Source organism: Theropithecus gelada, chromosome 7b (genome assembly GCF_003255815.1).
Source record: "Theropithecus gelada isolate Dixy chromosome 7b, Tgel_1.0, whole genome shotgun sequence".
Taxonomy (NCBI): Eukaryota; Metazoa; Chordata; class Mammalia; order Primates; family Cercopithecidae; genus Theropithecus; species Theropithecus gelada.
The window spans coordinates 24,930,113-24,952,359 of NC_037675.1; the positions used below are offsets into that span (position 1 = coordinate 24,930,113).

The 22,247-nt window shown below is 48.1% G+C and overlaps 1 protein-coding gene and 1 pseudogene across 2 annotated transcripts; both read left to right on the forward strand.

The window, feature by feature from the left end:
* The first annotated feature begins 416 nt into the window (after window positions 1–416).
* Window positions 417–7,233, forward strand: LOC112628774 (dehydrogenase/reductase SDR family member 2, mitochondrial). Of its 2 annotated transcripts, none has more exons than XM_025392002.1 (8): window positions 417–556; window positions 731–908; window positions 1,370–1,471; window positions 4,744–4,811; window positions 5,692–5,743; window positions 5,990–6,135; window positions 6,411–6,466; window positions 6,727–7,233. In XM_025392002.1, exons 1-8 carry the CDS (start codon window positions 417–419, stop codon window positions 6,885–6,887), a joined length of 903 nt encoding a protein of 300 aa, XP_025247787.1. In that variant the 3' UTR covers window positions 6,888–7,233. The 2 variants fall into 2 exon arrangements, with proteins under 2 accessions (XP_025247787.1, XP_025247788.1); XM_025392003.1 differs by having other exon boundaries at window positions 5,990–6,124.
* Window positions 7,234–10,466: 3,233 nt separating this feature from the next.
* Window positions 10,467–22,247, forward strand: part of LOC112628371 — a 59,570-nt pseudogene continuing 47,789 nt past the window's right edge.

Genomic DNA, 22,247 nt, shown 5'->3' on the forward strand with positions numbered 1-22,247 from the left:
CATTTAACTGGGAAGCTGCATGGGTGGGGTTCAGGGCTGAGTCTGTGGTTTACTAGGGTGTCCCCACCTCTACTGCCCAGTGCGTGACACATTGCCAGTGCTCAATGTTTGCTATGCAATGAATGGAAAAATCACCCGTGTCTACCGAATGTTGAGTCTCACATTTTAATTTGTGAATAGTTTCCCCAGTTTTATAGCTTAGGAGTGTTCATGGATTGCTTTCCTGACCTGAGGTTCATGTTTGAAATTTACCCTAACCAGCCTGACTCTCTGACACTCTCTGTTGCTGGCCTTGTCTGTCTGGAGGAAGGAGGAGAGTAGATTACCTTCATGCTCACTGAGGCATCAGTGATAAGTGAAACTGATTATTTGCCCTAGGCCTGATTCAACAGGAAGCATCGCAGACACCAACCACCATGCTGCCAGCAGTGGCCCGGGGCCACCGGGGCTGGTTTCATCCCTGTGCTAGGCTTTCTGTGAGGATGAGCAGCACTGGGATAGACCGGAAGGGCATCCTAGCTGAACGGGTAGCTGTGGTCACAGGGTCTACCAGTGGGTGAGTGCTGGATTGCCCATGGGTCCTGACCCCTCACAGGGTCCTTGTGGCTTCCACAAGGACTCAGAGTTTCAAAGCAAGACCCACCTTTATTTGCTGATTTCCAGAACTGGGTAGAGGAAGGACAGTGGGGAGAGGCTGAGGCTGACTTGTGCCCTCCATTTCTGCATCCAGGATCGGCTTTGCCATCGCCCGGCGTCTGGCCCAGGACGGGGCCCACGTGGTCATCAGCAGCCGGAAGCAGCAGAACGTGGACCGGGCTGCGGCCCAGCTGCAGAGGGAGGGACTGAGCGTGGCGGGCATTGTGTGCCACGTGGGGAAGGCTGAGGACCGGGAGCGGCTGGTGGCCACAGTGAGGGGGCAGGTGGTGGAAGGACACAGAGAGGGGAAAATGCAGAACCTGTCCTTCACTGCTCAGACCTGGGAGGGGGCCTAGAATATGTCCTGAGACCGTGACTGTGCCCAGGCTGACCTTGCTGCCCAGAAGGTCCCTCGGGAAAGTGGCCTGTATGTGAGAGGACCCTCACCCCACCCCCAGGCCCTGGGAGAATCATTGTGGAGGAAGAGTCTGAAGGGGTGAGGGAGGTCCCCAGAGTGACCTTCCTCTCTCGGTGCCTGGCCCCAGGAGCCTGCCCTTGGGACACCTAGGTCACTTTCCTTCAGGAGAGTTTGGTTTTCGCAGGAGCCTTGTAACCATTTCTGGCTGAAGCATCTGCTCTGCAAGCTTTGCCTAAAGGCCCTATGACCTGGACTGCCCTGGGAGGGAGAGCCCTCCTTAGGCCATCTCCACACTCACTCAAGTCCTCTCTGCAGGCCCTGGAGCACTGTGGGGGCGTCGACTTCCTGGTGTGCTGTGCAGGGGTCAACCCTCTGGTGGGGAGCACTCTGGGGACCAGTGAGCAGATCTGGGACAAGGTGAGAGGCCTGCCCCCGGGAGGCGGCTGAGGTCCCGATGCCAGCTCTGCACTAGGCTCCAGCATGCCTGTGCCCACCAAGACACTCTGTTTCCCTCCAGAGGTTATTGGAGAAGCAGGCCCTGGGTGGTAGTCCTGCCTGGCTAGCTGTCTCCCAAAATGTGCCCGGATGCTACTTTCTGGCTTGTTGATTCTTAAATCTGGCCCCTACACTTTCCACTTTCTTTTCTCTTCTCATCCCTTTTGCATTTAATCATTCAGCAGATATTTATTGCTGTGTGCCAGGCACCACCATTCCAGGCTCTAGGGATACAGCTGTGAATGGTTAGTCAGAGTCTCTCTGTAAAAGTTAAGCATTTCTGTGTGTTGCACCCTTTTGTAGAGGAAGATACAGGTCCTGTGTTTTTCTTTGGTGACCTGTGCCTCTTGCGGAGACTCACTCTCTCCTGGAAGGGGGCTCCTCATTGAGTCTACAAGAACTTGCTGTCAGGACCAGATCCAGCCATCAGCATTCCAGGGGATTAGACATCCCAGCCTGCTGCCAGTCCATTTAAGGATTCTGCCACCTGGTCCACAAGGGACTGGGAGAGACCTTGTAAAATGCCTTGAAGCCCATCTTGGGCCCAATTGTTCCCCAATGACTTATGTTCCTTTCACTCTCATGTTTTGTTCCCTGTTCTCTCTGTCAGAATGCATGGTGATGAATCTCATTCTTTCTGCCATTGTGAGCATTCCCCACTGTGCCCTAAGCACTGGGTCAAAGTGTTCCCTGCCTTCTGGCCTTAGTGTGTTCTGCCTTCCTTAGCTCCTGCACTCTCATTTGCCAACATCATCTTCAGGCTGGCCCCTCCCTTCTATCTGCCCTTGGCTGGGTGCCCTTGGCTACATCCTCAGAGATGATCTGAAATTTGAGCTCCCTGCAGCCCCTGCTGAGCTGCTTCCCCAGGCTCTTTAGCTATATTCTTAATGCCTCCAAAGGATCATTTGTGAGTTTATAGCTGGGATTTTATTGCTGACAGTCTCCTAAGCCTCCTGAATCATTTTCCTGTTTAGTGTCTCAGTTCACAGGATCATGACTCTTTTTCTCGAAACTGTTTGCAGTCTTCCCTCCTGAAGCTGAGGGCAGATGCCAACAATCTGACCTTACTTTCTTGGATTCTCCCCTGTTCTCCAAGGACTTGGCCTTCAGTGAGCGATTCTGTACCACTGGACAGAAATCATTGATGACTTGTCCCCGATCACATCTGCCATCACCTCGGAGGTGAAATTGTCACAAAATGAGTTTAGAATTTACCAGATGCTCTGCTTTCAACTAAATGCAGTTTTCAGTAGGTGTCCTGTAAGGAGAATTCCTTACCATTCATCTTATTTTTGAGCCAGTTTTGAGGCCATCTCCAGGCAGACCCCCCCTTCTCTCTAGCAGGTTTCACCATTAGGGAAACCTCTAATCTTTTAAACCACCAAAACCACATCACCTCCATCCTTCTCCTTACCCAGTGACTCCAGCGTGCACCCTCTTTCAGGCTTATGGGTAGTTCTCTGCTCAGGACTACTTGGCACACAGAGCTACTCTCTCCTACTTTCTAATGGGGCAGTTTTCTTCATCAAGGGAGGGAGTCTCACCTTTTCTTTGGCATGGGTTTTGTTCCTGAGTCTAGGAGGGGCCTTACCTCAGCCCATCACTCAGCCTGATGCACATGGAGTTTTGGACAGATATCCTGTGGGCTGGTTGGGGTCTATTTTGTCCTTACAGCTAGCCTAATCCTCAATTCCTTCTTATTAGGGACCTCAGGGTGTTACCCTCTTCTGACATCTGGGCCACTTCTTGCAGTCATGGGGGGTCATCCCCCACACTGGTAACGTGTCATCAAATGGGTCACAGCAACATTCAGCTTAAGTATTTCCCCCGCCCACATCCAAGGGATTGAGTGGGCATGAGATCGGGGAGTGGAAAAAACATTGAACAGTCCTGGTCAGTTGCAGGTGTGCAGTCTCATTCCCTAGAGATGCAGGATGCAGATGACCTGAATCAGGATAGATCCCTGCAGGAGGGGTTCCTGGTGCCATGTCAGTCCCACCTGGCGCTCTGCCTTAGCTCCCAGGCTCTGCCTCTGCATCTTTCCTTGCCACTTCCTCTCTCACTTCTCCCCTGTTCCCAGACCCACCAGACAGATCCTCCAGAGTTTCAGGACCTGTGTGGCTTAGCCTGGATTCAGACTTTAGTCACAAGCGGGATCAGCATAGACATCTAGCTCCCAGAATGGCAATTCTGTTTTGTCTCCCTGTTTGTATTGGCTGCAGGAAAGCTCAGAGCCAAGTCTGCGACAATCTGGTGTGTGTAGGCCTTCACAGCCTGCCTTTTGGTAACCAAGTAATAGAGTAAATGCTCAGTCCTTATCACATGCTGTGAACTGTAGGCACCAACCTCACTCTTGCTTTTTCTTATTTTTCTGCACTGATTTTTCCTTTTCTCCATTTCTTCACACATTGTACCTATTTGATTTGTTTTATGCTGTTGCATTGTGAGTATGCCTTAAATTCTGTGGGGACAAGGCGAGAGCACAAGCAAATGAAAGCTCAGAGAGACAAAAAAGACTGTTCCAGAAATCTCCCTTGCTTCTAGCACCTGCTTCCGCTCCATCAGACTGTCTTCAGTCTTTCTCCAGAGGCCTCTGCTTACAGTTTGTTGTTGCTGTTTTTTTTAAGAGACAGGATCTCACTCTGCCACCCAGGCTGGAGTGCAGTAGCGTGATCATGGCGCACTGCAGCTTCAAACTCCTGGGCTTAAGGGATCCTCCTGCCTCAGCCTCCTGAGTAGCTAGGATTACAGGTGTGCACTACCACACCAGGCCAATTATTTAAAAAATTTCTTGTAGAGACAGGGTCTCACTATGTTGCTCAGGCTGGTCTTGAACTTTTGACCTTGAGTAATCCTCCCACCTTGGTCTCCTAAAGTGCTGAGATTACAGACATGACCCACTGCCCCCAGTCCCCATTTTCTTTGAAAGGCCTGAACATTTCCTTCCTCGTGTCAGTCCTGAACAATTCACATTTTCAGGGCTCTGCTCACAGGCCTGTGACTTAGCCTGCCTGCCTATGAAACCATTAGCAAATTGGAAATACCTCTTGCACTAGTCAGAAGGGGGATTAGTTTCTCTTACCTGCACACAAATTGGGTCTGCTGCACAAATTACAGGGCTCCAAGCGTCTTATGAGATCAGGACCTGGGTTGACCATGTCTCTGCCCTCATCCATGCTTTGGTCTGATTTCAGATCCTAAATGTGAATGTGAAGTCCCCAGCCTTGCTGCTGAGCCAGTTGCTGCCCTACATGGAGAAGAGGTACTGCAGGGTGGAGGTGGGGACCAGTGGGAGTTGGGGACCTGAGTTGGGCACCAAAGTAGAGTCAGTAGCACAGCCGGTAGTGGGTGGAGGACAGAAGAGGTCTCTCTGGGATCTCCACATCCCTTATCTTGTCCTGCCTCACCTTCTGTGTGGCTGCCATTCCCAATTCCAGTGGCTGCAGGATGAGAGCAGTATTCCAGGGGCCCAGGCATAGTCTCCTTGGCCTTGACATCAGCAGGTTTGGTACAAGGCTATGCTTTAGTTCCTTGACCCTGTTGGCTGGTCATTGTTACCTTACCTGCTCTCTGTTCTTACCAACTTAAAACCAATGACAGGGTTAGCTCCATTCCTCTCCATAGGAAAAAGCCTTCCTCATGCCCGCGCTTGGTCTCCAGGGATCCTGCCTGTGTTCTAGGTCCTGCAGATCTGATTGTACTCCTCACAGACACACCCTTAGGAACTGGCTAGGGGCTGTCTTCAGTAGAAGGAAAGTTCCTGACCGTCACTTCAGGTCTCCCTTACCCCATCTGCTCCTTAGAGGTTGCCCATGGATAGGCACTCACCATCAGCCTTGGGTGCCTGTTCACCAAATCCACCCTGCACTGTCCTTCAAGCACCCGGCAAGAGAGGAAGCAGAGTATAAGGGTTCTGAGCATGGACATAGTATTTATGAGAAATAGGGATGGAATCCCAGCTCTGCCATGTATTGGCTGGTACTAAACCTCTCTGAGTCTCAGTTTCTTGAACTCTGAGATGGGGATAGTAATAGGACCTGTGTTGCTTCTGTGAGGGTTACATCATTTAGTGACCGCCTGATGGTATCACCATCAGTGGTAAGCTCTTAGCTTCAGCTTCTCTTGTGTTTGTCTCATCTCAGGAAGGGTGCTGTCACCCTGGTCTCTTCCGTTGCAGCTTATTTTCCAAGAGTGGTAAGTGCTTGGTCCTTGTGCTCCTCAGTGGTGTAGGGTGAAGGGCAACTTTGTCCTCTTCCTCAGAGCCTTACAGAGAAAATGCCTGAGACAGACCCCCACCATCCTCCTGCTGCCCTGGGCTGAGCTTGTCTCCATGTGGGTGGGACGGCTGCTGCGCCTGTGAGATCCCTGTAGGTGAGAAATCCAACCAATGCTTTCCCCCACTCTCCCATATCCTAATCACTCTCTCAATTCCCCTTCCAGGAGCTGGGTGTCTACAATGTCAGCAAGACAGCGCTGCTGGCTCTCACTAGAACACTGGCATTGGAGCTGGCCCCCAAGGACATCCGGGTAAACTGCCTGGTTCCAGGAGTAATCAAGACTGACTTCAGCAAAGTGGTGAGGATTGGGTGTGTCCTCCATCTCCCAGTCTGGCTAAGTGGGAACCCTGCCCAGTGACTAAGGGATAAAGGGGTGACTGAATCCTTAGGTCAGCATGCTTATGACTGAGGTCTTCATTGTTCTCTGAACTCAGCCATGGTGCAGTCCATCCATCCTGAAAAGATGCTCCTTCTTTTGAGAAGGGCAAACCTGCCCTAGGTGCTCTGCCTGGTGGCCTTCCCGGGGCCCTGCCCATCTCCTTGTTTTAGTAGCACTGACTCTTTCATTTCTTCCCTTTCCCCAGTTACATGGGAATGAGTCTCTCCTCAAGTACCTCAGGGAGTATCTTCAGATGCAGAGGCAAGTGGGATTTGGAGATTTGGTGGTCTGTGTATGGCTGGGCAGGAGCAGTTGAGTCTATTGCAAGAGCAGACCCCTCCCTGTCATCTGACAATTCTTTTTTGCTGAAATCTGGAGTCCACATGGCCCTGGAGGGTGCAATTAGCCCTGTTGCGTCCACCTTGTTCCCCATAAAGCCCACTCCCACCTATCGTCTGTGAGCCCCAGAGCAGCAGAATCAGAGTACAAGATGCTTGACACTGTGTCCTCCTTCCATCCAGGATTGGGGAGCCGGAGGACTGTGCAGGAGTCGTGTCCTTCCTGTGCTCTCCAGATGCCAGCTACATCACCGGGGAGAACATCGCAGTGGCAGGCTTCTCCTCTCGGCTCTGAGGGGAGTGGGGGTGGCTGTGCAGCTGCGGTCCCAGGCCCAGGAGCCTGAGGGGGTGTCTAGGTGATTCTTTGGATCTGGAGACAGGGTCTGCCATTCTGCCAGACTAGAAATTTGGGGACTTATTCATGCTAGGCTCGAGGGAGAAGAAAAACCCTTCAGTATTCTCCTTAGGACTTATCTGCATGACTGTTGTAGATTTGGCTGATCCAATCAACATGTGGGGTTCTCGGTGTGGGGCTGGGGAGCTGAAGGATTTTATGGAGCTGTTGCTTTGGAGGAACCTTAAGGGAAAGGAGTAGAAGCTCAGGCCTCTGAAGGATCTCAGCTCCTCCTCTCTGTAATTTGTGCTTTAAGCATTTTTTTTCCCCTAAAATAAACTCAAATTTATCCTCAAGTCTGGAAGCGTCTGTCAAGGGTAGAGCCCAGGGCAGCATGGTGGGAAGAGGCCTCTACCGCCAGCTGCCCTGAGCTTGTTGCAGACACATGGAGGTGGGAGTGAGTGTGCTGCCTTGCAGAAGGCTTTGTGTGTGCTCCATTATCTGAACTGGGCCTGCTGGGGGCTCAGCAAGGTGGTGGTGGGTGACGGTGGAAAGATTCTGGGGTTCTCCCAGGGGTCCTCCAGGCTGGTACTTCTTAACATTTTCTGGGCCACACAGGCCTTTGAGAACCTAGAGAAAACAGTTATACCAAATCTTGTGTGTAGTTCCAGTTAGAAGAGAGTAGTCAGAGCTGAAGTTCCTCTTGGGGTGAACACACGACTGTCTTGGAAAGGGCTCTGTGTATTGTCCTGAGTCATATTCGGGGGCACTACCCTCTGTGCATGCATACCCAAGCTCAGCCCAGTGGAGGGGGAACAGTGGTCCTCAGGTTTTCTGTGGCCCTGAGCACCCCTCTTGTGACCCATAAGTGTTGTCCTGAACCAGTCCAGAGGGAGGAACTGAGACTAGACTTCCAAGCCGACCCCCAGCATTGGTCTCATGGAAGTCCTTCAACAATGCCTCCTCTCCACGCCACCCGGGGACGGGTCCTTATGGAGTGAATAGTTCAATTACAAAAGCATTTGTGCATCTTACTACAAGCTATGCAGTGTGCCAGGCACCCTGGAGAACACGGACATAAATAAGACCAAACCTCTCTCCAGGTCTTTCAGTGTGGTGGGAAGACAGAAGGCAGAACACTCATCAGAAAGTGAGGCAGAACATGTTTATTCATTTGATGCATTTATTGACTACCACTCTGTGCCAGTCACTGTTCTAGGAGCTTAGGGTATAGCAATGAACGAAACAAAATTTGCTGCCCTATGAGCTCACATGCTAGTCAGGAGAGACTGTAATAAATAGCAAACATATTATATGTAGTGTTAGTAAGTACAGAATAAAAAAGATAAGGAGTAGAGCAGAGGAGTTGAGGGTGTGGGGGTGGTGGGCAAGCCAGGGTAGGCACATCATATGCAAAGCATCACAGGACCACAGAGGACCATGGCTTCCAGTGAGGCTGGTGGAGGTGCCATCAGAGCTGAGACCTACTCATTAAACATAAGAACAAATTGGGTTGCAGGAATGCTGTCTTTCAGTGGGAAGACCAGGATCTGAACAGGTGGCACGGTTAATGGTGAAGGGATAAATGCACCTCTGGGATCCTCAAGACATGGGAAGAAATATTACAGTAATGGACAAGACCAGAGTCTGGATGTGTTTTTGGCCCTCCAGATCCACTCCCCACCCTTCTCTGCCTGGCGTGGTGCCGAGCTGACCTCTATACTGCATCATGGAGGCTCCCTTGCTTTCAGGCTTTCACTCAGGGGTAGAACTGGGGAGGTCACATGTTTCCCTGGCCCCCTTCCTGAAGGCAGTGGCTGTGTCCGCCAAGGACTATAGCTCCTGTGAGGCCACTGACACCCCCTCAACCACCAACTGGCTCCCCACTTGGGCCCTTCATGCTGGGAATCACTGTTGCTGGTTCCTGGTGCTTCACTACCCTTTGCTGGTCACTTTAATCTTGCCCACTTATTATTCCTTCATTTCATTCTCTTTAATTACTCCTTTGAATGTGGCCTGACAGGGGAGCCACAGCCAGGTCAGAGTGGGGCAACCCTGATAGGTTTAACTATTGAAATCTTTCTAACCACCCCCAGCCAGGCTGCTGTGGCCTCTTCCTTGGTTTCCTCCAGGCATTCCTATGACTCAGCAGCCAAAGGGTGAAGGGGTGACATGGCAGACTTGCCTCTTTTGTGGCCCAGGCCCTGCAGTAGATAAAAGACAAATACAAGAAGATCTCTGGAGGTGCCAGGGACCTGCCTGAGACCCCCCGGGCATCACCTCCCTCCTCCTGGCCTTCTGCAGCCAGGTTCCCACTCCTTTCCAGGAACTCCATGGAAAGGAAGAGGAATACAGTCACTTGGAGGTGAGCAGTCATTTCTCACTGGTTCAGAGACCACTTTTTACAGCTCCTCAATGTCCCTACTTCCAAAACTATTTTGGATGTTGAGCAGGGAGGGTCTTCCAGCTGAACAGTGCCTGGCCCTGCCTACTGCTCCTTCTCTTCCCACTGTCTAAGTTGTTTCCTCCCTCCTTCCTCATGGAATTGGGCCACCTGCAGCTCCTGTGCTGGGCCTCCCTAAAACCAGCTCTCCCTGCCTGGACATCTGTGCTATATCCAGGCTGCCCACCCTGGAAGGTGGGTACTACCATGCGTCAGCCTCAGGTCACCCACCTCCATGGGCTGCTGAAGGAATGCATTCTTACGGAAGCACACCCCTCAGCCTGGGTTCTCCAGAAAGCAGAGCCAGGTGTCAATGCTTCTGTGGCTTCTAGAGGAAGACAGGAAGAGCCGGAATTCAAATAAGGTCTCCATTCTCCAGCCCTCCATGATCCTTGCTGGTGGCATCATCACTGCTTGGAGTAAGTCCCCTGGTGGAGTCGTTGCCCCAAACCTGCCCTGACTGGGAAGTAAGATTGGGAGCCTCAGTTTCTGAGAAATGGGGGTCCCCCAAAATCCTTCCTGACTTCAAGGTGTGTGATTCTCATCTAATATTTGGTTCACAGCCCTCTCTTATGCAGCAATTGGGTGTGAATCCCTCCTATGGCAGTGTGTGGTGGGCATCCCAGGGTCCCAGGGGAGATTTGAACCAGTTACTGGGCTAGGTGCAACTTAGAATCAGGGCCAAACAGAAGAGTGTCTGAGTTACCCAGAGCCCCATACAGGTTCTAGTGGGTGAATTTATAGTGGAATCAGGCAACATAGACACAGGGTTTTTCTAGCCAAACTCAGCAACTCTGGAGTGAGGATGAAGGAAAATGGATAACGAGGTCTTCCTGGGTTTGGGACATGTCCAGGCCACAGTTCAGTGCCAGGATGTCACCTGAAGTGGCCCAATGGAGGGATCCCAGTGTGGGGGATGGTGGGGATCCAACTTCTCCAGTGACCCAAAAGCATAAGGTCTCAGCACTGAGGCTTCAGTCAGTGTGGGGAAGGTTCTACGGCCTGGATGAGCTGGGGAGACACAGCAAGGTGTAGTAGGAGATGCAGCAAGGAATGGAAGGCTGAATTCTCCAGGCGAGAAGCCCAGGCCCAGAGAGGTGACTCATTCAAAGGTTCTGTAGCTCTGGAACAGCTAAGGCAGTGAACATGGCCCTGCCACTCTCGCTTCAGCACCATGACCTTCTCCTTCACCTTCAGGGGCTGAGTGCAGAGAAAGTAACCATGTAAGATGGGACAATGTCCTGTAGGCTTGTAGGAGAGACACCAAGAGTGGAGAGATTGGCTGCAGAGAGGCTGGTGGAACTGCAGTTCGAAAGCAGGACAGGGGACTGATCTCTGTCCTCCCTGCAGTGAGAGTAGGGAAAGCTTTGACTTCCTAGGTAAGAGCAGAGAGACGTCACCAAGACAGAAAGCCCCATTTCTGTACACAGTGGGGAGAAGAGGACTTTGCACATAGTCGAGCAATGCTCAAAGGGAGTATTTGGAGTCCTGGTGACATGTGTGTTTGTGTGTATGCAAGTGTGTGTGTCGTGTGTGTGTGATACAGTAGGACTGACCTTAGCAAGGGGAAGGGGTTGGAGAAAGTGTGGGTAAGGATGTGGGAGGTGTGGAGGGGATTTGCACTTGACTTAGGGCTCTTGCCTCTTCCTCTGTTGAAATACCCATCCTGGGTCCAAGCTGAGCCAAGCCTTGTGGAGTGAGGAGTGGGGAACAGAGAGAAGGGAAGGCCTTTGTGCTCTGACTCAGCTCATCCACCCTGCCATGCTCCTTGGCTGCCTCACAGCCCCCTAGGTGGACAGAGTGCAGTGTCTTGTGGCCTAACTGGGTAGGGTGAGGACAAGGGCTGGGACTGATTGAGTCTCCCATCTCCTTCTCCCATAGTCTTTCTCAGTCCACATTTCCAGCACAGGGGCTACTGGTTGTGGATAACCATGCACATGGCTTTCTTGAGATAAATCACCTCAGTATTTATTTGGTTTCCAGTAGCCTTGGGTGATACTGAGACTATTACCTGGGCTAATCAATGAGAAACAAAAAACAAAACAACAGCCAGAGGGTTTCTGTTAGCTTGGAAGTGTCTGGGAGCTGGGAAGGAGGAGGAAATGGAACCCTGGAAGTGATGAAAGGCAGTGAGTGGGACTGAGTTTACAGCTCTTCAGGTGTGGGCAGAGCACCTCAGGATGGGTCAGACTCTGGGGGCTGGAGTTGGAATAGCCGACTCTCCATTTTGGGAGCACTTTGTTGCCTACTTGTACATTTCAGGTTAATTCCCTTATCTCTGATCCCTTAAGAGAAAAGAGAAAAAGTCCTATGGCTACGGGGGAATTCTAGAGTGTGCAGGGATGGCCACAGATAAGCATTCTGGTAAACTAGGGTAATAGCATTCCAGCCCGTGGGTTCTCTGTCTGGTGACTCCCCAGGCAACCCATGCTTGTCTGGATGTTATCCTCACACCCTGGAATAAAAAGTGGTGCAAGCTTCAGCCCCTGTTTTTGCTTTTTCCAGACTACTGTGTGGTTGGGGGAGATCCTCTTGTCCACTGTAATGTAGCACTCACCTTGGCACTGCGTATCTCCAGCTGTCCCTGCCAATGTTCTGCTTGTGAGGCTGGGCTTATCCAGCAGGAGGGAGGTCAGGGCAGTGCCAGGGTGAGGAACCCAGTGCTAAATTATAACAGAAGGGGTGGTCCCAGGGTGGCTTGAGACAGTATGGTTATGCTGAAGAGTAGAACGTGAGGTTTTTATGGAGGCTTGGTTCTGTGGAGTCAGGTGAGGACAGAAATGGGTGCATGCCTGAGGCAGTGTTTATTTACTGTTGACTTCAGCAGCAAACATCCTGGATTAGATTTTGCCGAGAAGAGGAGTTGTCCTTCCAAAGTAAATGGTCCCTTTGGTCAATTGTATAGTGAGGGTAAGCACTGGCTGATTGACAAAGTAAAGGAGTGACAGGAGTAGGATGGAAATGGAAGGACTGGTCACAGGTCAAGGTTCAGAATGAAGGCCACAAGCCACAATATGCCTCATGCCTCCTCATGTGTAGGGCTGGGAGAGTGTCGAGGCAGGTGGAGGAACCTGAAGGAGCAGTGCAGGCCATGACTGTTTTGTGTGCACTGGATGGCTGGACTCAAGTTTAAAGTTTCTGTCCCTTTAGCCCTTGAAGGCTAAAAGATGCTGTCCTCTATACAGGCAGCTTTCTTATGAATCCTAGTGAGTGAAATGACTCCCCTTGCTGATCATTTTATCTGTAACTTTTGATGTTTTCTAATTGCTACTCACTCCAGAGAAGTTAATTTGTGGATATACACACACAGCTTGCAAGAGGCAAAGTTGGGATTTGAATCTGAGTCTTTTTCTTAACCATCCTCCATGACAAAATGATGGCCAAGGCTCTATGAGCCCAGTTCTCTCCTCTGGCTATTCTGTCATGTTCTGTGTCTCTTGAAAGCAGAGCCCGAGGCTTTCAATATTTGGACAAGATATGGGAGGGAGCAGGAGTGATGGAGGGAGTGGTGAGAGAGTTAGGGAGGCAGGAAAGCCACTACAGGGGTGCATCATGGAGGGAGCCCCCACATGTCCTTCCCCCTAGGACCTCTTATAAGAGTGTGGAATGCCTCTGGAAGTGTAGGATGGCAGATGGAGCATTCATTCATGGGTTCTTATCTCCCACCTATCAAGGGTTGCCCCGGGGTTGTCAGCTCCTTCACAGTTCCCCCAATCAAAGAGGAAGATGCATCCACAGTGCAATGAGGTGAGACCCACAGGAAATGGCCCACCCCAGCCATGTCTGAAATCAGGATAAGGGCAAGAGAGTGTGAGTCAGGGAACTCAATACATCTGCTACAAGGTCTCTAGAAAGTAATAGTCCATGAGTTCAAATATATTTAAAAACAAAACACTTAATCCATTGCTCCTGCGAGACTCCAGGGAGAAACAGAATCTTTCCTATGCACAAAATGACAATTAGTCCACTTCCCCCAAGGGGTAGAGTTTAGAAATTTTCACTGGAGGCTTTCAAGCTGCCCAGTCTCAAATCTCTCATTAATGGTTTGAGCAGTGCCTGTGGCTGTCTCTTGGGGTTATGGAAAGAAACCAGAGAATTAAAAGGAAGGGAAGACAGGAAAGGAGGATCAGAGAGAAAACCCTTAATTAACTAGACACATAAAAAGAGCTTGGGGGGTCTTTCAAAACCAGTGTTCTATTTGTTGCAAAATAGAATTATTTAAATGCAACAATTAATACTATAAAGTTTACATGCAGATCTTAAAACTCCCTTTACTTTTCCCTAAGTAAATAACAGGACAGTTTTACAATGTGAGGACTTGAGAAGTGGAGGAATACAGGGCCTTCTCTTGTCCCATTTCAGGTAATTTGGTTTCTGGAGACAATTGACAAAGGATGTTCATGCTAATGGTGGGTCCATGGTGACCTGAAGCACCCCAAGTGTGGATTTGATGTCTGGAAACCTCAGCAATAACCCCGGTCAGAGCACCAGGCAGTTTGGGTCTCAAATGTTCTGGGTCAGATTTTACCAGAAAAATGAACTGTCCTTCCATCTAAAGCAAATGGTTCCCTGGGCCATTTCAGTAAACTGAACAGCTTACTGAAAGCACAGTCAGCCCATATCTGAAGGGTTTTTTTGTTTTTTTTTTTTATTATTATTATACTTTAAGTTCTAGGGTACATGTGCATAATGTGCAAATTTGTTACATATGTATACTTGTGCCATGTTGGTGTGCTGCACCCATCAACTCATCAGCACCCATCAACTCGTCATTTACATCAGGTATAACTCCCAATGCAATCCCTCTACCCTCCCCCCTCCCCATGATAGGCCCTGGTGTGTGATGTTCCCCTTCCAGAGTCCAAGTGATCTCATTGTTCAGTTCCCACCTATGAGTGAGAACATGCGGTGTTTGGTTTTCTGTTCTTGCGATAGTTTGCTGAGAATGATGGTTTCCAGCTGCATCCATGTCCCTACAAAGGACACAAAATCATCCTTTTTTATGGCTGCATAGTATTCCATGGTATATATGTGCCACATTTTCTTAATCCAGTCTGTCACTGATGAACATTTGGGTTGATTCCAAGTCTTTGCTATTGTGAATAGTGCCACAATAAACATACGTGTGCATGTGTCTTTATAGCAGCATGGTTTATAATCCTTTGGGTATATACCCAGTAATGGGATGGCTGGGTCATATGGTACTTCTAGTTCTAGATCCTTGAGGAATTGCCATACTGTCTTCCATAATGGTTGAACTAGTTTACAATCCCACCAACAGTGTAAAAGTGTTCCTATTTCTCCACATCCTCTCCAGCACCTGTTGTTTCCTGACTTTTTAATGATTGCCATTCTAACTAGTGTGAGATGGTATCTCATTGTGGTTTTGATTTGCATTTCTCTGATGGCCAGTGATGATGAGCATTTTTTCATGTGTCTGTTGGCTGTATGAATGTCCTCTTTTGAGAAATGTCTGTTCATATCCTTTGCCCACTTTTTGATGGGGTTGTTTGTTTTTTTCTTGTAAATTTGTTTGAGTTCTTTGTAGGTTCTGGGTATTAGCCCTTTGTCAGATGAGTAGATTGCAAAAATTTTCTCCCATTCTGTAGGTTGCCTGTTCACTCTGATGGTAGTTTCTTTTGCTGTGCAGAGCTGTTTAGTTTAATTAGATCCCATTTGTCAATTTTGGCTTTTGTTGGCATTGCTTTTGGTGTTTTAGACATGAAGTCTTTGCCCATGTCTATGTCCTGAATGGTATTACCTAGGTTTTCTTCTAGGGTTTTTATGGTATTAGATCTAACATTTAAGTCTCTAATCCATCTTGAATTAATTTTCGTATAAGGAGTAAGGAAAGGATCCAGTTTCAGCTTTCTACTTATGGCTAGCCAATTTTCCCAGCACCATTTATTAAATAGGGAATCCTTTACCCATTTCCTGTTTTTGTGAAGTTTGTCAAAGATCAGATGGTTGTAGATGTGTGGTATTATTTCTGAGGACTCTGTTCTGTTCCATTGGTCTATATCTCTGTTTTGGTACCAGTACCATGCTGTTTTTGGTTACTGTAGCCTTGTAGTATAGTTTGAAGTCAGGTAGCATGATGCCTCCAGCTTTGTTCTTTTGACTTAGGATTGTCTTGGCAATGCAGGCTCTTTTTTGGTTCCATATGAACTTTAAAGCAGTTTTTTCCAATTCTGTGAAGAAACTCATTGGTAGCTTGATGGGGATGGCATTGAATCTATAAATTACCTTGGGCAGTATGGCCATTTTCACAATATTGATTCTTCCTATCCATGAGCATGGTATGTTCTTCCATTTGTTTGTGTCCTCTTTTATTGGGTTCTTTTAACAGGAAAGAGGTGGAAGTATGGGATGCCAAGGAAAAGAAACCATCACTTTCTATCTTAGCCTGTTCTTGTTGCTATCACAAAATACCGCAGACTGGGTAATTTTTTTTTTTTTTTTTTTTTTTTTTGCTGCTCTTGTTGCCCAGGCTGGGGTGCAGTGGCATGATCTCAGCTCGCCACAACCTCCGCCTCCCAGGTTCAAGTGATTCTCCTTCCTCAGCCTCCGGAGTAGCTGGGATTATAGGCATGCGCCACCATGCCCAGCTAATTTTGTATTTTAGTAGAGATGGGCTTTCTCCATGTTGGTCTGACTGGTCTTGACCTCCTGACTTCAGGTGATCTGCCTCCCTTGGCATCCCAAAGTGTTGGGATTACAGGCGTGAGCCATCGTGCCCGGCTGCAGACTGGGTAATTTATAAAGAGCAGACATTTATTTCTCACAGTTCTGGAGCATGAGAAGTCCAAGATCAACATGCCAGCATTCTGTGTCTGGTGAGGGCTGCTCTCTGCCTCTAAGATGGCACCCCATTGCTGTGCCCTCACATGCTGGAAGAGCAGAAGAGCATGAACCCACTCCCTCAAGCCCTTTTATAAGGGCCCTAATCCCACCCGTCAGGGCTCTGCACTCATGACTTTGTCATCTCCTAAACATCCCACCTCTTAATACTATCACACTAGCCATTAAGTTTTAGCTATCAATTTTAGGGGCTACATTCAGATCATAGGTCCCTCCAACCCCCAACTACAAAACAGTCTACATCAGGGAGAGCCATTTCCAGAATCCTCCTCTAACTCCTTTCTTCTCTTCCCCATTGTCCTGAAGTTTATCAGCTAACTTCCTGCCAAACCTTTCAGGGAGGCTTGGTTCTATTCCTGCCTTGCTTCACTTGTTGGGGTTAAGCATTGACACAGCTGTGGGGAGGTGTAACTGCTTGAGGATTCACCTGATGTAAGCCTGCATGCCTGCCATAAAGGCTGTGTTTTTCCTGCCAAATCTGCTGGTTTTACTCCAGTGCACCTGGTCTCTAACCTTTTCAAGAAGAGTTTGAAACCTGCCCATCATCTGCCTTGGGAGCAGCCACACCCCAGAGTTAAGGAAGAGAGAACTGGAAAAGATAATACAAAAGTCTAGTTTACCTCCACCTTTCCTCTCCCCTTGCCATTTTATAGACAAGCAAACTGATGGCCACAGAGGGGCCAGGGACTTGACAATGTGGAGGGCTGGTGGGAGAAATTATCCAGAAATCAGGTTCCTTAATTCCCAGTGTGGGCTTGTCCATGAGAAAGCCCCATGCCAGGTTTCCCTGCTTTCTTGGTCTCAGGCATTGATGATACTTTAAGAAGTTCTTCCCCCTGCCGCTCCCTGCCGACCTCCCCAGAGCAGGAACTTCTGGATTTGAATAGGAACAGTTCTTGAAGATGGGATGGCCAAGCTGACATTAACCTCTGCCAGCCCACCGATAAGTCCAAATGATTTCACTGTCATACCTATGGGTGGTCGTAGAGCCTGACTGATCCCCACTGCGTCCCAGCCAACAGCAGGCCCATCCTCAAAGCTCTTGCCCACTGGAGTTTTAGAATATCTTCTATTAAAGGACTTTGGTGTCTCAAAAAGTTGCTGAAGTGATCCTTACTTGGTATTCAATCAATAATTTTTAAAATATCAGGTCAATTTCTGTACCACTCAGGCAGTATAGTAAAAGTAAAGAATTGAATTAACATCTGTACTCCTTTGATTGAAAGGCACTGAAAAAGAGAAAAGCAACCCTGGCAGCAGGCCTTAGTGTTAATAGGAGCTGGCCTGGCTCTACAGCTAGATGGAGGTGCTCTGTTGAACATAAACAATTTCTGGAAACACCACCTTCAGACCAGGTCACTTTGTTAACCTGATGCATAAAGACAAAAATAAGATTACTCTGTAATCATGTCTGAACACAGGCAAAATAAATTATTATTTGATGTGGTTTGGCTCTGTGTCCCCACCCAAATCTCATGTTGACTTTAGTCCCCAGTGTTGGAGGTGGGGCCTGGTGGGAGGTGGTTGGATCATCAGGTGGGTTCTGATGGTTTAGCACCATCCCCTGAGTGCTGTCTCAGGATAGAGTTCTCATGAGATCTGCCTGTTTCAAATTGTATGGCACCCTCCGCTCTGCTCTCTCTCTCCGGCTCTGCCATGTGAAGACATGCCTGCTTCCCCTTTGTCTTTTGTCATGATTGTAAGTTTCCTGAGGCCTCCTCAGCCATGCTACCTGTACAGCCTGCAGAACTGTGAGCCAATTAAACCTCTTTTCTTTATAAATTACCCAGTCTTGAATAGTTCTTTATAGCAATGTGAGAATGGACTAAATATATCATCTAAACTACAAAAATGACCAAACACCCATTCCCCCAGCCTGCTTAAGAGTGACTGCTGCTGCTTCATCAAAAGCACCTTTAACTTTGCTCCTTTCCTTTCTCTTTCTAGACTCAAACTGTTAAGATACTTATGGTTAAGACTGTAATCAGAGAGTTACCCCTGCTTCCTGGCAGGATCCAATCCAGGGCAAAGAAAGCCTTGTTTCCTTGAATCCTCCTCAAAATCTCCTGACACAAGCTAAATCCTATAAGTCCTTTCTAACATTCTCTTACTGAGATGCCCCGCAGATCCCCATGGTGTGTGTTCTCCCTTATTGTGGCAAATAAATAAAACCAGTTTTATTTGATCATAGTTGTGATCCTGGTGGTCTTTGGCTGGAGGGTATTGACAGCACTTATATTTACTTAAAACTTTTTTTTATGATTAATTTTGTGACAAATTTAAGTACTTTGAAAGAGTGAAAAGTGAGAAGTAAGTCTCTCTTTCACCCTCAAACTCTAGAATTCAGCTGCCCTCCCTGGAGGCAATTACTGTTATTAAAGACAGTCTATGTCTGTGCAAGCAGGTATGCATCCTTGCTCATTGCATTTATCATTATTACCGTTGTCCCCTGTTGAGGGAAGTCAGGAACCCCGAACGGAGGGACTGGCTGAAGCCGCAGCAGAAGAACACAAATTGTGAGGATTTCATGGACATTTATTAGTTCCCTAAAATTAATACTTTTATAATTTCTTACACCTGTCTTTACTGCAGTCTCTGAACATAAATTGTGAAGATTTCATGGACACTTATCACTTCCCCAATCAATACCCTTGTGATTTCCTATGCCTGTCTTTACTTTAATCTCTTAATCCCGTCATCTTCTTTGTAAACTGAGGATGATGAATGTCGCCTCAGGACCCTATGATGATTGCGTTAACTGCACAAATTGTTTGTAGAACATGTGTGTTTGAACAATATGAAATCTGGGCACCTTAAAAAAGAAAAGAATAACAGCAATCTTCAGGGAACAAGGGAGATAAGACTTGGAGCCTGACTGTGCCAGTGAGCCAGGTGGAACAGAGCCATATTTCTCTTCTTTCAAAAGCAAATAGGAGAAATATCGCTAAATTCTTTTTCGCAGCAAGGAACATCCCTGAGAGAGAGAATGCGCCCTGAGGGTAGGTCTATAGATGGCCCCCTTAAGGTGACTGCCTTTTACGGTGGAAGCCGAAATAAGCTCCGATCTCCTGTAGCACTCCCAGGCCTATTAGGACAAGGAAATTCCTGCCTAATAAATTTTGGTCAGACAGGTTGTCTGCTCTCAAACCCTGTCTCCTGATAAGATGTCATCAATGACAATGCGTGCCCAAAACTTCATTAGCAATTTTAATTTCACCCCATCCTGTGATCTTGCCCGGTCTCCACTTGCTTCGTGATATTTTATTACCTTGTGAAGTATGTGATCTCTGTGACCCACACCCTATTCATGCACTCCCTCCCCTTTTGAAAATCACTAATAAAAACTTGCTGGTTTTACGGCTCGGGGAGCATCACGGAAACTGCCAACATGTGATGTCTCCCCCGGACACCCAGCTTTAAATTTCTCTCTTGCACTCTTTCCCTTTATTTCTCAAACCAGCCGAGATGCTTAGGGAAATAGAAAACAACCCATGATAAATATTGGGGGTGAGGTTATCCCCGATAGTCCCCCTTCCCATTCATCTATCCATTCAGTATGTATTTGTATTAGTCAGGTTCTCTTAGAGAGACAGAACTAATAGGATATATATATATTCATTGAATGAATATATATATATGGGATTTTATTAAGTATTAATTTACAGGATCACAAGGTCCCACAATAGGCTGTCTGCAAGCTGAGGAGCAAGGAGAGCCAGTCAGTCCCAAAACTGAAGAACTTGGAGTGCAATATTTGAGGGCAGGAAGCATCCAGCATGAGAGAAAGATGTAGACTGGGGGAGGCTACGCCCATTTCTCCTTTTCACATTTTTCTGCCTGCTTTATATTTGCTGGAAGCTGATTAGATTGTGCCCACCAGATTAAGGGTGGATCTACCTTCCCCAGCCCACTGACTCAAATGTTAATCTCTTTTGGCAACACCCTCACAGACACACCCAGGATCAATACTTTGTGTCCTTCAATCCAATCAAGTTGACACTCAGTATTAATCATCACAGTATTGTACCTGGGACTCCACAGCAATGCTATGAACTTTCTTAGTGAAAGGATAAAGATTACTCAGGATAGTGTATGAACAATTTTCTTCTCATTTCTTTTTTGAGACAGAGTTTTGCTCTGTCTCCCAGGATGGAGTACAGTGCTACCATCTCAGCTCACTACAACCTCTGCCTCCCAGTTTCAAATGATTCTCATGCCTCAGCCTCCTGAGTAGCTGGGACTACAGATGCGCACCACTACGCCCAGCTAATTTTTGTATTTTTAGCAGAGATGGGGTTTCACCATGTTGGCCAGGCTGTTCTCGAACTCCTGGCCTCAAGTGATCTGCCTGCCTTGGCCTCTCAAAGTGCTGGGATTACAGGCGTGAGCCACTGTGCTTGGCCAAAAATTTTCAATTAGCAAAGGCAAGGGAAGAAAGGTCTTGGTTGTTTGTGGTGATTTTAAACAGCTACCAAAAGTTTATTTGCAAAGAGGCCTATTGTTTGCTTTTGATTCTGTCTTCATTTATAGATTAGAACATCACTGTTGATGTAGAAGTTGCAGCATTTATGACAATGAGGGGTGTCTTAGTCCATTTGTGCTGCTACAACAAAATACCTGAGATGGAGAAATCTGTAAAAGACAGCTTCTCACAGTTCTGGAGGTTGGGAAGTTCCAGATCAAGGTGCTGGCTACAGAGGACCTGGTCTCTCTGCTTCCAAGATGGCTCCTCGGTGCTACATCCCCTGGAGGGGAGGAACGCTGTGTCTTCACAGGGCAGGAGTGAAGGGCAAGAGAGCTGAATGCTTGTGAAGCCCCTTTTATAAGGGCCTTAATCCCATTCATAAGGGGAGGAGTCCTCCTGACCTAAATACCTCTTAAAGTCCCACATCAATACCATCACACTGGCCATTAAGTTTCAACACCTGGCCGGGCACTGTGGCTCATACCCATAATCCCAGCACTTTGGGAGGCTGAGGTGGGTGGATCACCTGAGGTTAGGAGTTCAAGACCAGCTTGACCAACATGGTGAAACCCTGGTCTCTACAAAAGATGCAAAATTAGCGGGGCGTGGTGCACATGCAGGTAATCCCAGGTACTTGGGAGGCTGAGGTAGGAGAATCACTTGAACCTGGGAGGCAGAGGTTGCAGTGAGCTGAGATCGTGCCATTGCACTCCAGCCTAGGCAACAAGAGCGAAACTCTGTCTCAAAAAAAAAAAGTTTCAACACCTGAATTTTAGAGGAGACACATTCAAACCACAGCAGGGGGGATGGACTGAGGGGTACTGAATACATTCTTTGGTGTGGCTTTCCATCAGCTTTAGGATGAGGCCAAATTCCCTTGTGTGGCAGACAACTCTTAGATCCTGACCTCTGCTTCCCTGGTCAGTCTATAAATTTTTTTTTTTTTTTTTTAAGTAAACATTACTTGTCCTTAGGAGCATCACTGATGCCCATTGAATGACTTATAGGGCCTCATGAGTGCCAAGTGCTGTGTCCTTTCTTGTCGAGAAACCTTTACAGGCTGCTCCCTTTGGTGGAATTCACCTTCCAGGGCAGCCTCTAATGTGGCACTTGTTATAGTGCATGGGCATCATTGCCATACCTTTCTGTTCTTAGCTTGGGGATTACCTTTCATTTCTGAAGGCCCTGCTTCCAACAAGGAGCTTGGCACATAGGAAGTGAAGGTTTGTTGAATAAATGAATGAATTCTGAATGAATGAATTCCTCTTCTGAAGGGTCAGCCTGGTGCATGGGCAGTGGCAAACCATATAAGAAAACTGTTCCTTCTTTGAAAAAGTGGAGGATTCCACCCACCTGGCCACTCCGGAGCTACAGACCTCTCTGCCTCATGCACTCCAGGCCCTACTGGGGTTGTCTTTCTTTTGAGAAATAAGCAAAAACTTGTTGGAGTTTCCTAGATCTGGAAATCAGTTTGCTTCCTCAGCAGCCATTTCCTGTGTCACTTCCAGTCCTACCCATCTGGATCCTGCCGGAGAGATGGGGGTGGGGTGGGGACTACAGACTCTCAGAGCCTTAGGGCTCAACAGAGGCGCTCCCACATC